Raw genomic sequence first — 19412 nt, forward strand, 5'->3', positions numbered from 1 at the left:
GCAAGGCAGCCATGAAACTGCTGATGGGACAAAGTGTGGGAGGGTGAAAGTGTGAAGGAGACTGTGTTGCTCTCTTCCGGGTCTGAGCAGGAAAGATGGCCCACTGGACTTTGATCCCATCTCCAGGGCTAAAGGGCACTTCATGCTGAATGCAGGTACTGCTGTTTCTGGAAGGACATGTCCTCTTAAATTGTTCTTGCATCCCTGAGATGCATGCCCAGAGAAATTCAGGACAGGGTGTTTTTAAGGCTCACTAGGAAATAGGATGGAAAGACAGAGTTTATACAAAAACAATAAAAACATTTGTATATAGTCAAATTTTTTGTTGAGGTCTTTGCTAGATATTAGGGTAGTGCATACAAAATGCAGTCACTTATTTGGCTGCAGCATAAATTCCTGACATGAACCAATTCTTCAGCAGTGTCTGTGCTAGTGCAGTAGTCCCAAAATGCCCTGTATTGTGATGCATTTTCACTGTGAGAATCAGGTATTGCTTAGGTAAAATAGGAAGGTTTTCCGCATCTGTTTCCACATTTCCTGCAAAACTTTGATTGGTTCTGTCTTTTGCAAGAGTCAATTTCTTCAGCAGGAGTAGTCAGACATATCTTTTCAAGGGCAAACAACACCAGCTCAGACCACTGGACTGCTTGTAAGACAAGTATTTCATAGGGCTGTGGTGCTGTGCCTTTAGCAGCAATATCTCTTAGACCATTTTCTATATCTTCTTTGTCCTTCTGCTGGTATGGTCTGGCTGATGAATGATAGTAAATTTCTCTGGCAATTTTATAGCTTTTAACGGCTGAGTAATTTGTGAAGCATTTGATATTTTATTTCCATCAGAAGTTATAAACCCACACAGTTTCTATAACTGCCCAGTAGCATAGCATACTCCAAATGCACATTGAGAATCACCATAAACATTTACAGTCTTTTCTTTGTACAGCTAATAGACATTTGTTAATGCAAATAATTCAGCTGTTTGTGCACTCAGCCTCAGACTGAGTGGTGAAGCCTCCACTGCTTCATTCACAGCAGTTATTCAATAACTCTGTTGCTACTCAGATGATATGACCATCCACCAACAGTTCCAGATTAGGATTTAGAAACAACACATCTATTAAATCAGCTTGAGCATTTTATGCTTCATGGGTGGTTACTACACAATTGTGATGTGCAGTTCCTTCCCCAGGTGAAAGGAGTAGGAGTAGCAAGGTTCAACATTAGTTACCATCCCCGAGGCTATTCCTTACCCTTCTTGTGCATAGTCTGGTAGTCTATGAAAATTGCAGCTTGCTTCATCAGCTTGAATGTTTTTACCTTGTTAGTTTTCCATTGAATGGTTCTCCATCATCTTGGATAATAATTGGTATCAGGGGTTTTGCTATTTGCTTGAAAGATTTACCTGGGGTGGCAGAATCCTACAGCTCCTAAAAAGCATTTGTTTTTAGTAGCTGGTTTTGGAAGAGTTTGAATTATTTTAACATGGTTTTCAGATAAATGCTACTCCTCTTGCTGAAGAATTTAGCAGATAACCCATATATTCTACCTTTCTCTTATAAATGTTGTAAGTTAAGTGGAGACACCCTTTCCAGCTGAGACAAACAGTAAGGAATGGGTGACAGCTGTACAAGATTGCTTCATTATTAATAAAGCATCAACATACTCTATCAAAAATGGATTGAAGTGGTATGGATGCAGCGTATCTGAGAAGTATGATAATGAGAGAGGCATTAGTTAGCAGTTGTGAACTATGTAGATAAGCTGCCCTACAGTGAAAGCTTGTCACAGAATGTGAAGAAATTAATAAAACACTGTCTTAGAGGCAAATGTAATTAGAAACAGCTATTGACACTTTAAAACTGAACATTATGCTTTTTTCCTTAATGTGTATTTGGATTATATTTTCTAAATTACCTAAAATATCCCTACTTATTCTAGTAACATGACTCTGTTCTACTGAAATTGCTCAAGGGAGAACTCTTGATCTTATTCTTTAAAATCAAGTATTGGCAAAATATGTTCCAAATGTACTTTATTTTAAGTACATTTACAAAGCACTGTGACTTGAAGAAAACATAAACTGGAGTGTACCAAGCCCAATTCAAATGAGAAATGTCAAGTGGATGCAAAGTGTGGCAGATGTAATGTTGCAGCTTTGGTTTTTAGCTCTGAGAAAACTGGGGTCATCTGTAAAATTAATTTTTTAATTGAGGCATTCTACTCTGAGCCATTAGGACATGATTAGGATATCTCTTTTAAAGGTTTTTTTTCTTCCAAACATTAGTGTATGATACAAACATCTTTGTGAAGGGGACTGCTAGTTCTGTTCTTTTGGTAATTAGGGCAATGAAGCACGGAGAAATGAAGGCCTGGATTTGGAAATACTTATACTGAAGTGTCAGCACAGATAGTCCAGCTGGTTGTCCCTACATATGAAACAGCTCAGTACAAACACACTGTCTCTGCTGCACACTCTGAGAGAGGTGATGCTGCAGCAAGTGTCAGACAGCTTCTATGTGCCTGTTCCCTGGGCACGCAGGTTCCCCGAGCCCTGGGGAATACTTCTGGGAGCACCTGAAGCCAATGCTTCCAGATTTGGCTTTGAGGGACATCTCAAGGCTGCCAAAAGCAGCAAGGAGACAGGCTTGCCTGGATTGCCAAGGAAGCTCATCCTGTTTCATGGAATAACAGGAATATTAACAGTTCATTTGCCCCTATTTGAGGAAAGAAGTGGACTGCAACTGAAGCTGCAAAATGCATATATGGCTAATAAAGCTAGACAAAGTTCAGCACACCAGTAAAACATGTTTTCCTTGAACTTCTTTTCATCTTTTCAGTTAGGATGATGTCAATGAGGGTGAGTAACCTCCCCGAGGATGTGGTAGGATTTTCAGTGCCTTTGTATAATTGTCTTAAAATGCAGCAAGATTTCCCCTGTAGCTAGGGACTTATACTGCTTGTTTAAACACGTCTGTGTTTGCTTATAATCATAACAAACCCTCCCTAGTAGCACTGGGGAAGCTTTACAGGTTCACACATCTTTCCTTTCCTACCAGAGGTGATATGGTGTCATCAGTCCATCTCTCATGTTATGTTTTAAAGCAGATGAAGTTTAAACTTCAACAGGCATAGTGAGAATAAAAGGTGCCCTCTCCCCTCAAAATAATGGTGCTTACACCAGTTTTAAGAGATACTGTTTTCTGCTTAGTATTTTTTTCAGGGAACCAGGAGCACAGCAGCATGTCGGGGAAGCCCAGGCTTACCTACTTGAATGGAAGGGGGCGGATGGAGCCCATACGATGGCTGTTGGCTGCAGCCGGCGTGGAGGTGGGTTTGCATTTGGTACAGTGTTAAAGACTGGTGTTCTCAGCTGGCTTCACTGAGGAACAATTTAACATGGATGGGGAGGATAAACAGCTCCATGAGGGTGGTGAAATTCATTTGGCCAGTGGGACTGCATTTTTGTAACTACTTTGTTTGGTGGTTAATACTTGGGATGCAAACTCAGCTGAGCTTAGAGTTTATTAGGGCTAGTATCAATACTCTTAAGAAACTACTGAAGGGCCTTTAAATAAAGCCCCATTTTGACCCATTATGCTTAATCTGATTTTTCTAGCCATGCAAAACCACCTTAACTCAGTCTTGTTAATTTGCAGTTGCAGTGTGTCTAATAGAAGAGTGTTGTTGACTGGGGTGGGGTTAGAAATATTTGATTTACCTTGTGTTTTCCTTGGCATTGGCTCCAACCTGTCTTGTTCCTGTAGATGCCTGCTCTCTGTTTCTACCTGCATTTAGGTTATTTCTGAATCAGTGCCCTGATGCAGAAGTGGCCAGGCCCTTCTGCTCCCCATCAGCTGTCAGGGTGTGTGTGGGATCCTCAGGACATCTGGGCTCAAACAGAGCAGCTGAAGATCTGGCCCATTACATTTTACTTGACTCCGTGTTCTGTGCATGGTTATGTGCAGTCACTTAGAGAAGAAGAGTGTTCAAATACAGCAGTGTAACACTATTCTCTCTCCTTTTTAGTTTGAAGAGGTTTTTTTGCAAACAAAAGAACAATATGACAAGTTAATCAAAGGTAAGAATCCCAAGACCTGAGTTTTAGTCCCTGAAAATATTTCTCCAATTTAGCTAAATTTGTGGTTTAAAAATAGTTTATTTAAATGAATGCAAACTTCTAGGTGCACACCTTGAGTACTGCAATACTAGTTTTGAATAACCTGTTATTTCCAGTGCCATATAATATAATTCCTATAAGCTAAAAGCCATAGCTTCTGTGACTGTCTTTATTGCAGAACATTAAACAGGCAAACACTTCTATTTAATACATCTTAATTATCTATGCTGTTGAACTGTTAGCATGGTTCCTGGCACATTTTTGGTCCATGGCAAATAACAGTTGCTAAGCAATTCCTAGGCATCATTTGGGAGTTGTCTCAGACCAAGGGCCATTTCCAAGATGTCATTCAGAGGTAACCATCATACTCTATAGGCAGAGAGGGTGAAGTAGAGTGAATGTGGCCAGCCAGCTGGCCTGAGGTGTTGTGGAGTTGATGGGTACAGATTTACCTCTGTGTTGATTCTGAATGCAGTTAGATAAGCCTCTAAATGAAAGGCTGACATGGCCCCAAAATCTCCAAGAAAACGAGTTTCTGTTTCTGAGGCTCTGTGTGAACACCCTAGTGACAGTTCTAAGCAGAATAAGCCTCAGATATGAAGCTTCCCCTAGATAAAAACATGGAGCCAGCAGAGAGACCTGTGGAAAGCCTGACATGGTCAAAGCAGCAAAGACTTCGTGTCAGCCTTGGGAGAGATGAGATCAGTTCCTAAACACCAGTGCATAACCCCCAGCCACTGCCCTTGATATCTGCTAAGATGAAATCCAGCAGTGAACCCCACCACAGCCACCCTGGAAGAGGACCTTGCTGCCAAGGTGGGGAAGGAGTTGAGACTGTGAGGAGCATCACAGAATGCACGTGCCCCACAGTTTACCTGCTGCCCAAGACACGTGAGAGAAACCTCACAGCAGGCTGAGCTTGCCAAGACATACCAGGAGACTCGAAAGAGGACTTGATGGCATTCAGGCTGAGCTCAGAAAGGATTAGCTGTGTTTAAAGAAATTCTGACAGTAGAGTTAAAATGAACAAAAATAAAAAAGTGGTATTAAGTAGATCGGAATTTAATTTGCCAGTCCAACCCCTGAAATTACTGGTAAACTGCTTTTAATCCTGCATATATATATTCTATGCAACCTGGGCAACCTATGGCTACACAGGTTGCACCAGACTTTTTTAAAATTCAGATTTAACATATATCTTTATTCTCCTCTTATTCCTTGGCTGAAAATGCTGGTTCAGGCTTTTTCTGCCAGCATGAGGCAGGGTCCAGAAGTGCAAAGGAGCAGGCACTGCCAGCTGCCAGCAGTCAGTGAAGCTCTGGTAAGGCTGTAAAGCCAGGGCCCAGCTGCAGTGCAATGACCTAGCTACAGAAGTGTGATACAGGCTATTTGATCTTTCCCACAATGTTAGTTTACTGCATGAAGTTTTACAGTTAGGACAAGACATCAGTGGTCTCCTACACCGCAAGATAAATGTGCTCAGTCTCTTGCTCTCCTGTCCTGCTTGCAATCTAGGAGAAACTAACAGGCTAACTCTCTACCCTAGATGGAGTCCTGCTGTTCCAGCAAGTGCCCCTGGTTGAGATCGATGGGATGAAGATGGTGCAGACCAGAGCCATCCTCAGCTACATAGCAGGGAAATACAATCTCTATGGGAAAGACTTGAAGGAGAGAGCCCTGTATGTAACACTGCCTTTCCCTTAATGAGCAATCTGTTATTTGATAGCTACATTATATAAACCAAATTCTATCCTGTAAATCTGGTATAAAGGTATGAGAAAAGCTAACACAATAAGTTTTAACAACTGCTTCTGAAATGCTCCTAAACAGAATCAGGGTTTTATTATTTTTGAAAAACATTTAGGTTTAGTTTGTGTTTAGTTTTGGCTGTGAAAATTGCCACTATATTGGTGGTATAAAATTCCTCCAAGTTGCCTTAGTTAATTGGAAAACAGAAAAAATAACTTCTGTGCTCTTTTCTACTGTCTTCTCCTGATCAATAGGATTGACATGTATGTGGAAGGAATATCAGATCTGATGCAAATGATTTTGATGTTTCCTTTCTCTCCACCTGATGCAAAGGAGAAAAATCTTGACTCAATTAAGGAGAGGGCAACTAACAGATACTTTCCAGTCTTTGAAAAGGTAAGTGAAAACAAGGATGTGTTTTTATATATTATATTTAAAATTATAAAACAGTTTGTTTAAAATAAGAACTTGTCTGTATTGCAGGTCAGTTCCAAATCCTCAGCTTTCTTGGCTATCTCAAAGAAGGGGAAACACAGCAGCATGTTTTCCTCTGTTTGTTGGCTTGTGTTGTCAGGGCTGTGGTATTTGAACATCTACAAAGGAAACAAAGCAATATGTTCTCATCTATACAGCAAAACTTTTCACTGAAGTAAAAGCAAGCACGCATAATTTTTTTCCTTGAAGGAATAGTTCCATACTTTTACTTGTTTAGAGCACATCTCTCTGCTATACTTAATTTAATTTGGAACAGTTTCATTGGAAGAATGCAAAAATCCCTTGCAAATAAATTAGGTAGAGAGATTAGGAGTACTTTAGTAAAACATAGTCATAGATTTCTGCCCATCCCAGTTCCAAAAACAACAAACCAAACCCATATGATTCATGCATCTGGCAACATTTCCCACTTTGATAAGATTCATCTAGTTTTTATGGAAAACAATAATAAAAGATTAACATCATATAAGTTCTTATGACCATAATAACCTGTTCCCAAAGGCAGGGATTTTTCTTGGTTAGCTTTGTAATTCTGCATTTCTAAATTTGCTTTCCGGTATCAACATTGGACATAACTTTAAATTAAATAAATGGCCGTTTTATAAGTTCTCTAAGTTGCTTCTTAGTTTCTTGATTATCCCTATTTCTAACTCTGTGACTCTTATTAGGCTACTTAAGCATATGATTTGTCTCTGTTCCCAGTGCCTATCATCATTCCTCATTACTGAATGATCAGAGTTTGTAGTCTGTGTACTAGAACATGAAAAGAACAGGAGTTCATTTTTCCCCCCAACAACAGAGAATTGATTTAGGCTCACAGCTTCCAGCTGAAAACTCCACCCTGAAATTTCAGATATAATTGCTGTTCAGGTCTACAGCTGTGCTGTGAGGCTTAGCTGCTAGGCAACATATGTCCCATTCTCATCTGCAGCCCACATTCTCCTGTATTCTCCAGGTTTTGAAACAACATGGCCAAGACTTTCTCGTGGGCAACAAATTCAGTTGGGCAGATGTTCAGCTAATTGAAGCAATTTTAGCAGTGGAGGAGAAAATTCCTGCTGTGCTGTCCGAGTTTCCTCAGTTGCAGGTAATTTTGTTATTGAGCATGCATATATTCAGGAGCTAGAGGGAAATCATGAACTGATCATCTGCCCGTGCTGTGTAAATCATGTTTCTGTGTGCTGGAATTTCTGTCTTACTCTGGTTTTCTTATTATTTTTAGGCATTTAAAACCAAAATGAGCAATATGCCTACAATTAAGAAGTTCCTGCAGCCTGGCAGCCCAAGGAAACCCCCACCAGATGATCATTATGTAGAAACTGTGTTGAAAGTTTTTAAGAGATGAAAGCCTTGTCACCTTTGGTGAGACCCAGAATACTGGAAGAAAAAGAAAGGCAAAACATCAACTCCAGCTCAGTAAATTAGTATTGTGGTAGTGAAAAACAGTGCTAAAAAAGCAAAACAACCCCAGCCAGAAATAAAGCATTCTATTACTCTGGCAATGTAACAGCAGCTTTGTCTTTATTGATATATCAAATGCTTGCCAAAATATGGAAGCAAAGAAGTATTTGTAGGGTAGGGAATTTATTAATTTCAAAAAAAGATCAATGCGGTGTTAGTATCGTCAGAATGTAACTTGTTGGAGAAGGTATTTTCTGCATGCAAATAAGCTTCAGAATAAGAGCTAAAGAAGAGAAGACTCACTGCATCACTTATCTTTTAAAGAAGTAGACTTGTTTAAAGATAACCTCTTTAAGGCTTGTGGGTGAATTGGATTTTTTAAGATATCTCTGCAATGTTTTCCTTGCAAAATTGATTATTTTTCCTCATAAATTAATTATTTCAAACCCCTTGTATGATTCTACCAGAAATTCATTTGAACAAAGTGTAATGGAAGAAACAACACAATATGTTGTGCAGAGCCCGGTAAGGCAGAGGTGGTTTCTTTCTACACATTTAGGACAGCAACAGAAATTCAGGTTCCATTGACTTTCAAATAAAATATTAGGGCTTACATACACTTACAGCACATGATAACAGCCTTGTGAAGAGGCCTCGTGAAGAGGCCTCATGCAGCAGACAAACATTTGCATAGGAGGAGACTTTGTTCCAACCAATGTTGGTAACCAAATCTGATGCTTAATATTGCCATGATGTAAGTACAGAAAAAAGAAAATTAGAAAAAAAAAAACTGGAAAATGAACATGGTAGGAAAAAACAGAAGAACAGCACTTTCCAAAATACTGTACAAGCTCAGTGAAGGGACATTTCCAAAAATCCTGCTAAATTAAGAGACAGACGGTATTAGAATTTTTGCTTCTAGAGTTCATTATGGCCAGGCCTACAAATTATTAATCCAGCCAAGCTACCTAAGTGTGAGTTTGAGTTTGTGGAATGCTACCAGATGCACCTTGGTGCACACATCTATGCAGGAAAAGCTTCCTTCTTCCACATTATCTGAGATTCTGCATCACAAGTCATTTCAGTCCAAAATTGCAGGAAACACTGTTTCCAGCAGTGGAGTTTGATCTGCTCCTCTTCAAAAACACTTTGCTAACAGCAAAATTCAGCGCTCCAAGAAGGCTAGAGAGGAAAGCAGTTATTCCTCAAGCAAGCAAATAAAACCTTCCTATGCAGAGTTCTGTTTCCTTATAAAATATGAACAAATTATTTTGAGTTGGATGTGAACAGAAAACAAAATGTGTGCAGGTTGTGCTTCCATAGCAATACCAGGAATGGGATTCTGCTGCACAGAGCAGAGAGGCCTGGGGCTCTCTCTGGCTGCCCTGTAGGGCTGGCCATGGTGCCAGAGCACAGGCTGCAGAGCCAGGCTCTGTGGAGCAGCAGCTGGAAGCCAGGCAGGTGCCATGGAACATGCACAGTGGCATGGACACCTCTGCATAGGTGACTCAGCCACACTGCAGGCTTTTGGAGGCTGGAGAGAAGAATGTCCCCAAATGTAAGAAGGAGACAGAGGACCATAAGAAAGAAAGGAACCCAAACAAGAAGGCAGAGGCTACAGGATATGCTGTCAGTGAGGAGTGCCCTTCTGGGAAGCCTGGCTCTCCTTCTGTGCCATATGGGGTACAGAGGGTTCCATTCAGGGACCAGGCACCTCCTGAAAGACAGTCCATTGCAGTGGTGACTGTTTTGATGCCTTATCCTCCTGTGGTTCTAGCTCTAAATAAAGTGTTAAGCTTATTTTTATATCAAGCCATGGACTTCATTGGTCTCTCGGGTACCAGTGGTGGAGACTGATGGGGTGAGGCTCATTTTCAGCTACAAAGCAGCCAAGTACATGAACAGGAAGGATCTGAAGGACAGAGCCCCCCATATTTTAAAAATTTGGAGTTTTTTATTTGATACACTATAATTCATACAACCTGCATGTGTAACACGGGAAAAATATCCCAACTTGCAATTACACTCAGGGCAATTCAGCAGAATTTTATAGAGATGTTGACCTTGACTGCAAGTAATGGTTACAACAGCATTAACCAGCTAGATAGGCAGGATGGTTCACGGGAGTTTATGCTGCATTGACTTTTTGAAATCAATACAGTTGTCACCAAAAAGCATCAGGAGTGCAGAGGGCAGTTTGCCTTCTCGTGCTGTACTTCGTTCACTGCCTCCTACAGTTGTCTTTGGTGAGCACTTTCAGCAAGTCAAATTCTGGGAAACATTTTGGACAGGAAAAGAATAATAAACCCTCCTATGTGCAGGAATGAAATTCAGTGGAAATGTCCTGAAGGAATATCCCCATCACTAAGCACGGGGCAGAAGCTCATTAAGGATTCAAGCAGAATTAGTCGATGTTGTAAAGCGGCAATTGGTTAAAAGAACAAACCCATGAAATATTAAAATGAAAGTCTGACTGGGACAAGAGTATTCTTTTAAACTTTGTGAGCTTTTTGGCCATCCCAATTATTTTTACCTAACAGGTTGCCAAGCAGTGAAAAGAGGAAGCATACCATTTTGTGCTGGAACAAATGTTCCCATTCATCATGACCTCTCAGCTATTTTACATTTGTACATAGTCAGCATGAGTCAGGAAATTATTTTTTGTAGGTGAGAAGTAACTAAACAGACCTAATTGGTTTTATTTCCTTAAGAGAGAGGAGTTTCCCATTCAGAGAACCACTTGCAATTCTCTTTATGGGAGGGGCTACAGATCTATATAATCTCCAGGCAGAGCTACTGAGAGCTTAGAGTGAGTTAGTGTGCACAAGGTAAGTTTTTTGGATTTTGGGCAAGCATAGGGAATTATTGAATTTGAAATGAAGTCAGTGAATGGGTTTTACAGATTGTTTGTACTTTCTTTACTAACGTGAAGGTTATATGCATGAAATGTTAAAATATTAGTCAGCTGCTTCCTAGGTGTACAGAATGAAGAAAAAGAAATGTAGATCTGAGAAGTATGGAGTATTTCCTTATATGTCCTTCTTGCTATTGTAGAGAAGCTGATATGTTATTTAAAAGGGGAACGTGGTGGGGTTTTAGCATTTCCCCTTTGCTGCTGCTAATGCTTTAGCTTTCTTGTTGAGACGGTGTTAATAACCATGTGAGAGTGGTGTAAACCAGGCGCTGTCTGCATGTTTGCTGCTGCTGTGCTCACGTGGTTCTGAATGGGGCAGAAGGTGATCTGCCTAGAAACTGTTGCTGCTTTATATTCCAGCAAAGTTGGAATTGACAAAACAGGCATTGCCCTTTGGCTCTGTCTGTGGTAAAGGCAGATCTGATGTTACCAGAGACAAAATTAATTTCTATCTCTTCGGAGGCTTGTCTAAAGAAATTATCGGAGCAGGGAGTGTTGTAAAAGAGATTGAATGCTTACAAGAGGAATAAATATTCCTTCCTGCCTCTTTATAATGGAGCATAATGGCTGCTGGTGAAAGCACAGCAATTGCTGAGTTAATATTGTGTATCTGATTAAACAGTAAACTGTACACTGAGATAATGCCAAAATAAACAGAAAGCACAGTCTGCTTTTTGCTCAGAGCAGAACACTTTGGATGCAAATGGATTTGGTTTGCTTGTTCTCTGAAGTGGGCCAATGGCTCTTGGTACAGAGTTCTGCTTAACTAACCTGCCTGGATAAAAGACATTTTTAAGGCAAGGTGATACAATGCAGTCTCTCAATGTACTCTAACCTCTACCTCCTTTAGTAAGTCCAAAGTCTTGAACCATAAATCATTGGTTTCAAACAGGACAACTTTGAGAGCCAATGAGTGACTCAAACCCAGCATTCTGAATCTTTATTTTGCAAAACTTATTTTTTTATTCCAAATAGGAAGAAACTATCAGGCACGTGGAAACATGTCTGGGAAACCCAAGCTGCACTACTTCAATGGACGAGGCCGAATGGAACCAATACGGTGGCTGCTGGCAGCAGCCGGGGTTGAGGTTTGTCTCTGTTTTCTTATACCAAGAGCATGTGACAAATATGTACTTTTAACATTCCCTATGAAAAATGTTGACTGACTGACCTGCAGCTTCAAGGTCTGCATTTAGAGCATTGCTGACCAAGCCAACAACGACCATGCGCTTACCCTAAGCAGGGGCAAGTTCCAGTCTCACTTCCACGCGTCTCGTGCCAGGCCTACTGGTAGCACCACAAATGCCTATCCCCTGTAGCTAGTGAAAGAGAAAATTAAAACGACAGCAGCAGAACCTGGCTTCTTACCTTCTGATCCCAGGGGTCGAGCACTTCCAGTTCTGAAGACCTTCAGTTAAATTTCAGTGTTCAAAATAGCAAAAGACTAATTCTGCTTCTACTGCGTAGCTTACCCCAGAAGGTACTTTCTATTATAAATCAAAGTTTTCTTTTTTGCCACTAAGACTTTCTGATATTGAAGCAGAGAGGAGTGTGGGGATCGGTGAGTTTGTGTGAGCTGTGAGGTTTTTGTCATGGTGATGGCCAATGCACCAGAAAGCTTTCAAATATTATTTATTTTTTAAAAAATTAAATGCCCCAAACACAGCTCGTTGTGCCTTCATTGTCTAAATGAAGAAGAAGCTAAACCATGGAACAACAACTGACCTTTTCTTCTCTATTTCTTGCAGTTTGAAGAATCTTTTGTGGAAAAAAAGGATGATCTGACAAAGCTACAGAAGGGTAAGATACCTTCACTATTTAATAATAACACTAACAATGATAATGATAACAACAACAATAGCAATAATAAAAATAATTTGTCTGAGAACACCTAAGAAGTCTTAGTCTCTTAAAAAGAAAATCTAGACTTGATTGTGCTTGAGGTATCACAGACACGCACTGCAGTGTGTTAGGTGGCCTCATCCACCCAGTTGCTTCAATCTTCACTGAATCACAGAAGGGCTGAGGTCAGAAGGCACCTCTTGAGATCATCCATGCCACCTCCCCTTTTCAAGCAACACCACCTACAAGCCTTTTGCCCAGTCCATGTCCAGCTGAGTTCTAAGTATCTCCAAGGATGGAGGCTCTCTGGCAACCTGTGCCAATGCACAGTAACTTCCCACTGTGAAAGAGCCTTTCTGTAAGTTCAGATGACTGACTCTCCTCTGATTCAGTTTGTGTCCATTGCCTCCTGTCCTATCACAATACAGGTTTTTGTCATCACATCATCTTCAAATTCATTAGCATTTTAGGTTGCCTACAATGTTGTTGTTTTATAATCCATATGAAAACAGAGTTCCAGATCTCCGAGTTTAACCTGTAGCTCTGATGCATTCCTGCTTCCCAAGGCAACTACTCATCTTCTAGTTTCAGCTTTCATCTTTGTGAACATGATATTCACATTTCCTCCAAATCATATTACATGTCTGGGCTCCTCCCCTTGGTTTTTGAAAAACGGCTGAGCTAGGGTTGGCATGTGCAGTCCTGCTCTCCTTTAGGAATAATGGCTGCCACCTGCTGCCTTTCAAAAAGTATTTTGAGAGACAAGCGTAAATGTAAATACGCTCTGGAAAGCAGAGAGTTTCTCTGCATGATTGCCTTATAGTGGATGCAAAGACAGACATAGCTGATCAGTTATCTGATCTGAAATAGTATTCCACAAAGCAAAAATTCTCCCTCGCTCCTGTGATCTGGTGATCTCTTTCTGGAGGTTATTTTTACTTCTTCCTTGCTAGGTCAAGGCTTCTGCAGACTCACATCAAGTGATACTTGGGTCTTGCAGGAATCTCATGGAACTCCCTCGTGATTCCCCACCTCATGCCTGTACAGATGAGATGCCATTGTGCAAAGTCAGCATAGAAGTCACAAAGATATTGTATGCTTTTATATTTGCATTATATGCTGAAAAGTCCTTAAATTGTCCAGATTTTCATAATACTTACCAGCGCATGACAGAAACTGCTGGATCGCATCCTTCAGTCCTTCTCATCTGTATTAATCTCCACGAAAATCATTTGAGTTAGGGCCATGCCACACATGTCTTTTTCAGGGCATGAAAACTAAAAGTTCTGCATTTGGGTGCTTGCTCAAATCTGAAGAAACTTCAAGAAGTTGATTGCTGAAAAGAGTTGTCAAGCATGGGAACAGGCTTGCCAGGGAAGTGGTTGAGTCACCGTGTGTAAATGTGGCACCTGGGGACATGGTTTAGTTGTGGAGTTTGGCAGTGTTAGGTTTACAGTTGGACTCGATCTTAAGGGTCTTTTCCAGCCTAAATGATTCAATGATTCTAAATAAAAGATAATATGTGTGGTTACTTTGCCTGACCCCCCCCAGTGGTTCTCATTCAGAGACTGAGTGTCTCCTTGTCTTATCTCCTTTTCCCTAGATGGATCCCTGCTCTTTCAGCAAGTGCCAATGGTGGAGATTGATGGCATGAAGATGGTGCAGAGCAGAGCCATTGCCAATTACATAGCAACGAAGTACAACCTCTACGGGAAGGACCTGAAGGAGAGAGCCCTGTACTGTAACAGTACCACGTTTTCTTGTTAGACCGCAGTTCATGCTACATCTCTGTGTAACACAGGAATATCCCAGCTCACAGCTAAATTCAGGGTGATAGAGCAGTGCTTCATGCAGCACGTGTTGACTGCGACTGCAGGTGACGTCTAGGGCAGTGATATCCAGCTCGATTAGATGGGCAGCATGGTGCAAGGCTGTTCATGAATCATCAGTCCAAGGTCAAGACAGTTATCAGAAGAAAGCAGTCAGGAGTGCAGACTGTCTTACTCTTGCTCCTCTTCAATTTTTTCTGCAGAATGTCACAGCAGGCATTTTCAGCTCGTCAGTCTCAGGGACATGTGTTTGATGGGAACAAAAAGCCTCCTCCTTCTATTAGCCAGGAATTAGAGTAGAATGAGCATTAGTAACTGGTTATTTAACAACAGGACTCTTAGGGCACATGGTTTGACTGGAGGTCTTTTTAAATGCTTCAAATTAATAAGTACTGGTAAACAAATGTCAAGATATTTGTTAGGAATTGTATAGACCCACTGTTTAACATACTAGGTCTGATTGGGTTTTTAACACAAGTTTAGATGACACACCTGCCAGTTTTGTACTCAGGTTCAGAAAAACCATAGTACAGAGAAGTATCACCCCTAGTGAGAAGTGGAAGGGGGACAGTGTTTAGGTTTGGGTTAGGCACTTTGCATTTGTCTTTCACCCAAGCGCCTCCCACGTCCCTTGATGCAACTGCATTCTGGAGGGAACTACTCCAAGCTATAGATGTGAGATAGAAAAGGTGGAGATTTCCCAGCACCTCAGCTGGGTTAATGCCAGTAGCTATTGTGGCATTCAGACCTACTGTGTTTGACTTGACCAACTGGATCTATTCCTTTCAGAATCGACATGTATGTGGAAGGAATGTTTGATCTGAACGAGCAACTCATGTCCTATAATTTCCAACCAGCAGATAAGAAGGAGCAACATTTTGCTAATGTGGTGGACAAGGCCACAAACAGATACTTCCCAGTCTTTGAGAAGGTATGTGACAAAGATGCTGTAGCTTAATCGATACTGTTCTCCTGAAACTCCATCCTGAATCTACACCAACAATTTTTATTGAGGAAAACACTTCAGAGATACTGCTCTGGTTTTGATGGGGCTGCGATGAGGATGGAGACAGGACACTACAGAGGGGACAGAAGGCACTACAGATCTGGGAGACGTGCAAAGCTGCAAAAACCCAGGACATGCCGAGCTCCGCAAAGGTCCATGTTTCAGTCTGTATGTTGTTTCAGACAAAAGAAACTATAGCTTCGGCTTTTATGTCAAGTTTCCTCCTGAAGTGCAGATGCCCCTCTACCATACAATCTATGTAAAAGCATTACAGCTCCTCCTGTATCTCATGAAGCTTAGCATTCAGTGCAGCAGCATTGACTACTTAATCTACAGAAGTGAAGATGAGGAGTACAGCTGAGCTGACAGAAAGAAACACAGAAAAGAAGGGACTGATTAATCATGCCTAGGAAGATCAGACCATTTGTTTGTACTACAGGTGTTTGTACTGCATTTCCTTCTTTCAAGGACAACTCTGTGCAGTGTATGACCTTGCTTTGAAGATATCATATTAAGTAATAGAGAGAAAAAAATCATCTCGTTCTCTGTTTTTAGGTTTTGAAAGACCATGGACAAGACTTTCTTGTTGGCAACCGGTTAAGCAGGGCAGATGTGCACTTACTTGACACCATTTTAATGGCAGAAGAGTTCAAACCTGATATCCTTGCCAAATTTCCTGTCTTGCAGGTAAATGAATGGAGAGTTTTAATGGACGATGCATTGGAAAGGACCACTGATTTAAACTGGCTGAGAAACAGGGGAGAGTGGGAGGGTGAGAAGTGACATACAAAATAACCAAATATGCTAAGTACTTTTATAGCTGGCCTCAAATACTGATGGTTATTGCCAGCTTCTGTCTTTGCAGCCACAAAAGCATAATAGAGGGAACCATGTAGTTTCTTCTGCAGCATCAATGCATAATGTTACTTTTAGAGCATGGATAACATCAAAATGTCTGACAGTTACAATGCTTCTTAAGCACAGTGCTGTTTTGATTTTGTTTTATAGAGTTTTAAAGCAAGAATAAGCAATATTCCCACAATAAAGAAATACCTGCAGCCTGGCAGCCAGAGGAAACCACCAATACGACCAGAAGATATAGCCAAAGTGAGAGAAATTTTCTTCTGAGCAGCCGCCTAAAGCCACAGAAACTCTCATTTCATTGTGTTTGCTGATAGTGGCAAAGGGAAATGAATGAAAACAGTGAAAAGGTTGTTGATCTCTCTTTCCTTAGCTACAGCACTGGTTTGAGACTACTGTCAAAATTTGCAAGGGAAATCTATACAAGCATACCAGAAAATGGAATAGTTCACTGATTGGGAGTATATTGGACAACACAAGATATCTTAACTGACTAAAGAGAATACCTGAAATAAAGTCTTACTATTGACACTCAAACCCAGGTTGTTAATTGACTTCTTGATGTTACTTATATACCTAAGAGCTCTCTGGTTCTGGCATTCCTAAGAATTGCTGGAAAATGATGAGAGTTTAGCCCAAACAGTAGGTGATGTACCTGTTCGGGGAAATGCCAGGAAAAGCATGCAGGTTCCGGTTAGATGGGGATGCTAGATTAGGATTTGGATTTCCTCTGAGCTTACCTTGGAGGATGCTGGGACCAGAGGTCCTGCTGCACCTCTCTTTTGTGACTGGACAGTTAAACTCTTCTACTACAGCTTCACCAATATTTCCTTTAACTAAAGGTCCACCGTAGCAGCTAAAAGCACTTTGCAGACTCGATGGAGAAACAAGTGCTTGTCACTAACTGTGAAGTTTAAAACTTGTTGTTTGAGGGAGAAGGAGTCAGATTGGTGTCACGTGTTAGAGAGACCTTGGAATGTAGCATTTCATGTGGACTTACATCACTTTATATTCAATGAAGTTTAGTATAAGTTGTACTTAAGTTGTTCATTATAATCACATAAATCAAGTTCTGCTACTGAGAGGTTAGCAAGACAGTTGAACACATAACTATGTGTCTTGGTCTCAGGAAAGCTGTCCCTGCCCATGGCAGGAGGGTCAAAACTAGATGTTCTTTAAAGTGCCTTCCAACCCAAACCATATTATGATTCCATGATATTGTTTAAACACCAAATAAACCCAGGATGTAAAGGAAAGAGCAAGTGCCCTAGGAACAAGTAATGCTCTAGTGCTGGCAGTTTTAGGCTGGGCAAACTCAGGACACTACAACTCCTGCTAACACCAACAGTTTCTTTACAAGTGATGTCATGCATCTGGAACCAGTCCTTATCATCAAAAAGGGAAAAAAACCAGCGTTTTTCTACAGCAAAGCATGTATGAAACAGAGTTGTTGCACGAGCGCTTTCCCTCCCTCCTCCCTGAGGCTTTCAGACAGCACTTGCAGCTGCTGAGCATTGTCAGACACTCAAGCCAGAAACTTGGGTCGTGGTTGCCGACTCTGTGCCGTGCAATCTACAGGCACAGCTGGGCAGTTCCTGGATCCTGAGCACAGACCCCCTTGGGCCACGCAGAGCCAGAGCCCCCAGCACACCAACCACCTGGCAACCCACTCATGGGGCTGCAGCCCAGGCCTCTCCCCAGTCACGACATTCCTGTGACCCCACTGCCTCCTTGGGAGCCTCCAAGCCTGTCCCCTGCCTCCTCCTGCCCCGGCCATGTCCCTGAGGTGCAGCCACCTCTGAGACAGCCCAGTGGAAATGTTGTCCAGAAAAATGGATTTGTTACCCGGTATGCAACTGGCCAATAATTACACACTTGAGAGAGACATGGATTATTTATTTCAGAGCTCTGCAAGCCTGGGTGCTCGCTGGTATTCCACAAAGCAAGTACATCCGCTATCAAAAATTTTATACATTTTTGCAAACAAAGGCATTAATGTTCCTTGGCTACAGGTGACATGGTTCTCTTATTACTTATTATTTTATCGTCTAGTGGTTACTGATTCCCTCACTTCTCTTGCTAATTAGTCCAGATGTCCAGTCTTTCTCTTCTTTTGGGTCGGTGGGTTTCTTGGCTCAGCAGACCCTGAGTCGATGGTCGCGATCTCCCCCTGCCACAATTACCTTTCACCCAGTTGGAGCTGATTCATCACAGTTGCCGAGTTGTCTCTATTAGTTTCTTCCTTATCTTGGCAGTTCTTGCCAAATGTCCTTGTGGCCCAGAAATTCTGCATTCTTCGTGTCCACTAGCAGTGGAACATCCTTCTTTCCAAGCTTTGCTAACACCCCCCCCAGGTCTGAGATCATTGAAACCTGTTGAGCCCTAAACCTTAAGAAGGCAATTCTACCGATAATAGTTTTTCTTTCACTTAGAGCTGGCTTCTTAGCTGCCATCTGTTTCACGCATTAAATCTCCTTTCCTCTTGGTTAGGCTTGAAAGTGGACAAAGATCAAACATCAGAGAACATCCTTTCTTAGGAAAATTTTTACATATTCCACATTTTGCAACAGAAACAGCCGCTCCACAAGACTCCAGGGACAAGGCCGAGATGGCTTTTCTGTCAGCCCTGGTCGTAGGGCTTAGGGATGCCTTCGGATGCTTAATGTAGGTGTCTACCTAGTTAGGTGAGATGAGTTTTCCCAAGATGTCTACACTGTCCTTAACTTGCATGCTTAAACTCAAGTCTTCTTACCTTGCAGTCCTCTGACACAGTGGATGTCAGGTCCTTGTAGGAGTAGTCATTACACCTGGGTTATCTTCTAGAGTTCATTATGGCCAGGCCTACAAATTAATAATCCAGCCAAGCTACCTAAGTGTGAGTTTGAGTTTGTGGAATGCTACCAGATGCACCTTGGTGCACACGTCTATGCAGGAAAAGCTTCCTTCTTCCACATTATCTGAGATTCTGCATCACAAGTAATTTCAGTCCAAAATTGCAGGAAACACTGTTTCCAGCAGTGGAGTTTGATCTGCTCCTCCTCAAAAAAACTTTGCTAACAGCAAAATTCAGCGCTCCAAGAAGGCTAGAGAGGAAAGCAGTTATTCCTCAAGCAAGCAAATAAAACCTTCCTATGCAGAGTTCTGTTTCCTTATAAAATATGAACAAATTATTTTGAGTTGGATGTTAACAGAAAACAA

General features: G+C 41.4%; 2 protein-coding genes and 1 long non-coding RNA gene across 4 annotated transcripts in view; 2 read left to right on the forward strand and 1 right to left on the reverse strand.

Annotated features, from left to right (window-relative positions):
• Positions 1–127: 127 nt before the first annotated feature.
• On the forward strand, positions 128–7868 carry LOC135412024 (glutathione S-transferase A4-like). Its single transcript, XM_064650360.1, has 7 exons — positions 128–155; positions 3209–3327; positions 4027–4078; positions 5664–5796; positions 6121–6262; positions 7317–7448; positions 7584–7868. Exons 1-7 carry the CDS (start codon positions 143–145, stop codon positions 7704–7706), a joined length of 714 nt encoding a protein of 237 aa, XP_064506430.1. The 5' UTR covers positions 128–142; the 3' UTR covers positions 7707–7868.
• Positions 3227–19412, reverse strand: part of LOC135412035 (uncharacterized) — a 38864-nt gene continuing 22678 nt past the window's right edge. Inside the window, exon 2 of the long non-coding RNA XR_010429465.1 lies at positions 3227–6459. This is a non-coding gene — a long non-coding RNA (uncharacterized LOC135412035). The remainder of the gene's footprint in view (positions 6460–19412) is intronic.
• On the forward strand, positions 10534–16751 carry LOC135412026 (glutathione S-transferase-like). 2 transcript variants are annotated; one of them, XM_064650362.1, is made up of 7 exons: positions 10534–10590; positions 11652–11764; positions 12425–12476; positions 14122–14254; positions 15137–15278; positions 15909–16040; positions 16362–16751. In XM_064650362.1, exons 2-7 carry the CDS (start codon positions 11678–11680, stop codon positions 16479–16481), a joined length of 666 nt encoding a protein of 221 aa, XP_064506432.1. In that variant the 5' UTR covers positions 10534–10590; positions 11652–11677; the 3' UTR covers positions 16482–16751. The 2 variants fall into 2 exon arrangements, with proteins under 2 accessions (XP_064506432.1, XP_064506433.1); XM_064650363.1 differs by lacking the exon at positions 10534–10590 and adding an exon at positions 11517–11525.

The sequence above is a fragment of the Pseudopipra pipra genome, chromosome 3, assembly GCF_036250125.1.
Source record: "Pseudopipra pipra isolate bDixPip1 chromosome 3, bDixPip1.hap1, whole genome shotgun sequence".
In the NCBI taxonomy this organism is placed as follows: Eukaryota; Metazoa; Chordata; class Aves; order Passeriformes; family Pipridae; genus Pseudopipra; species Pseudopipra pipra.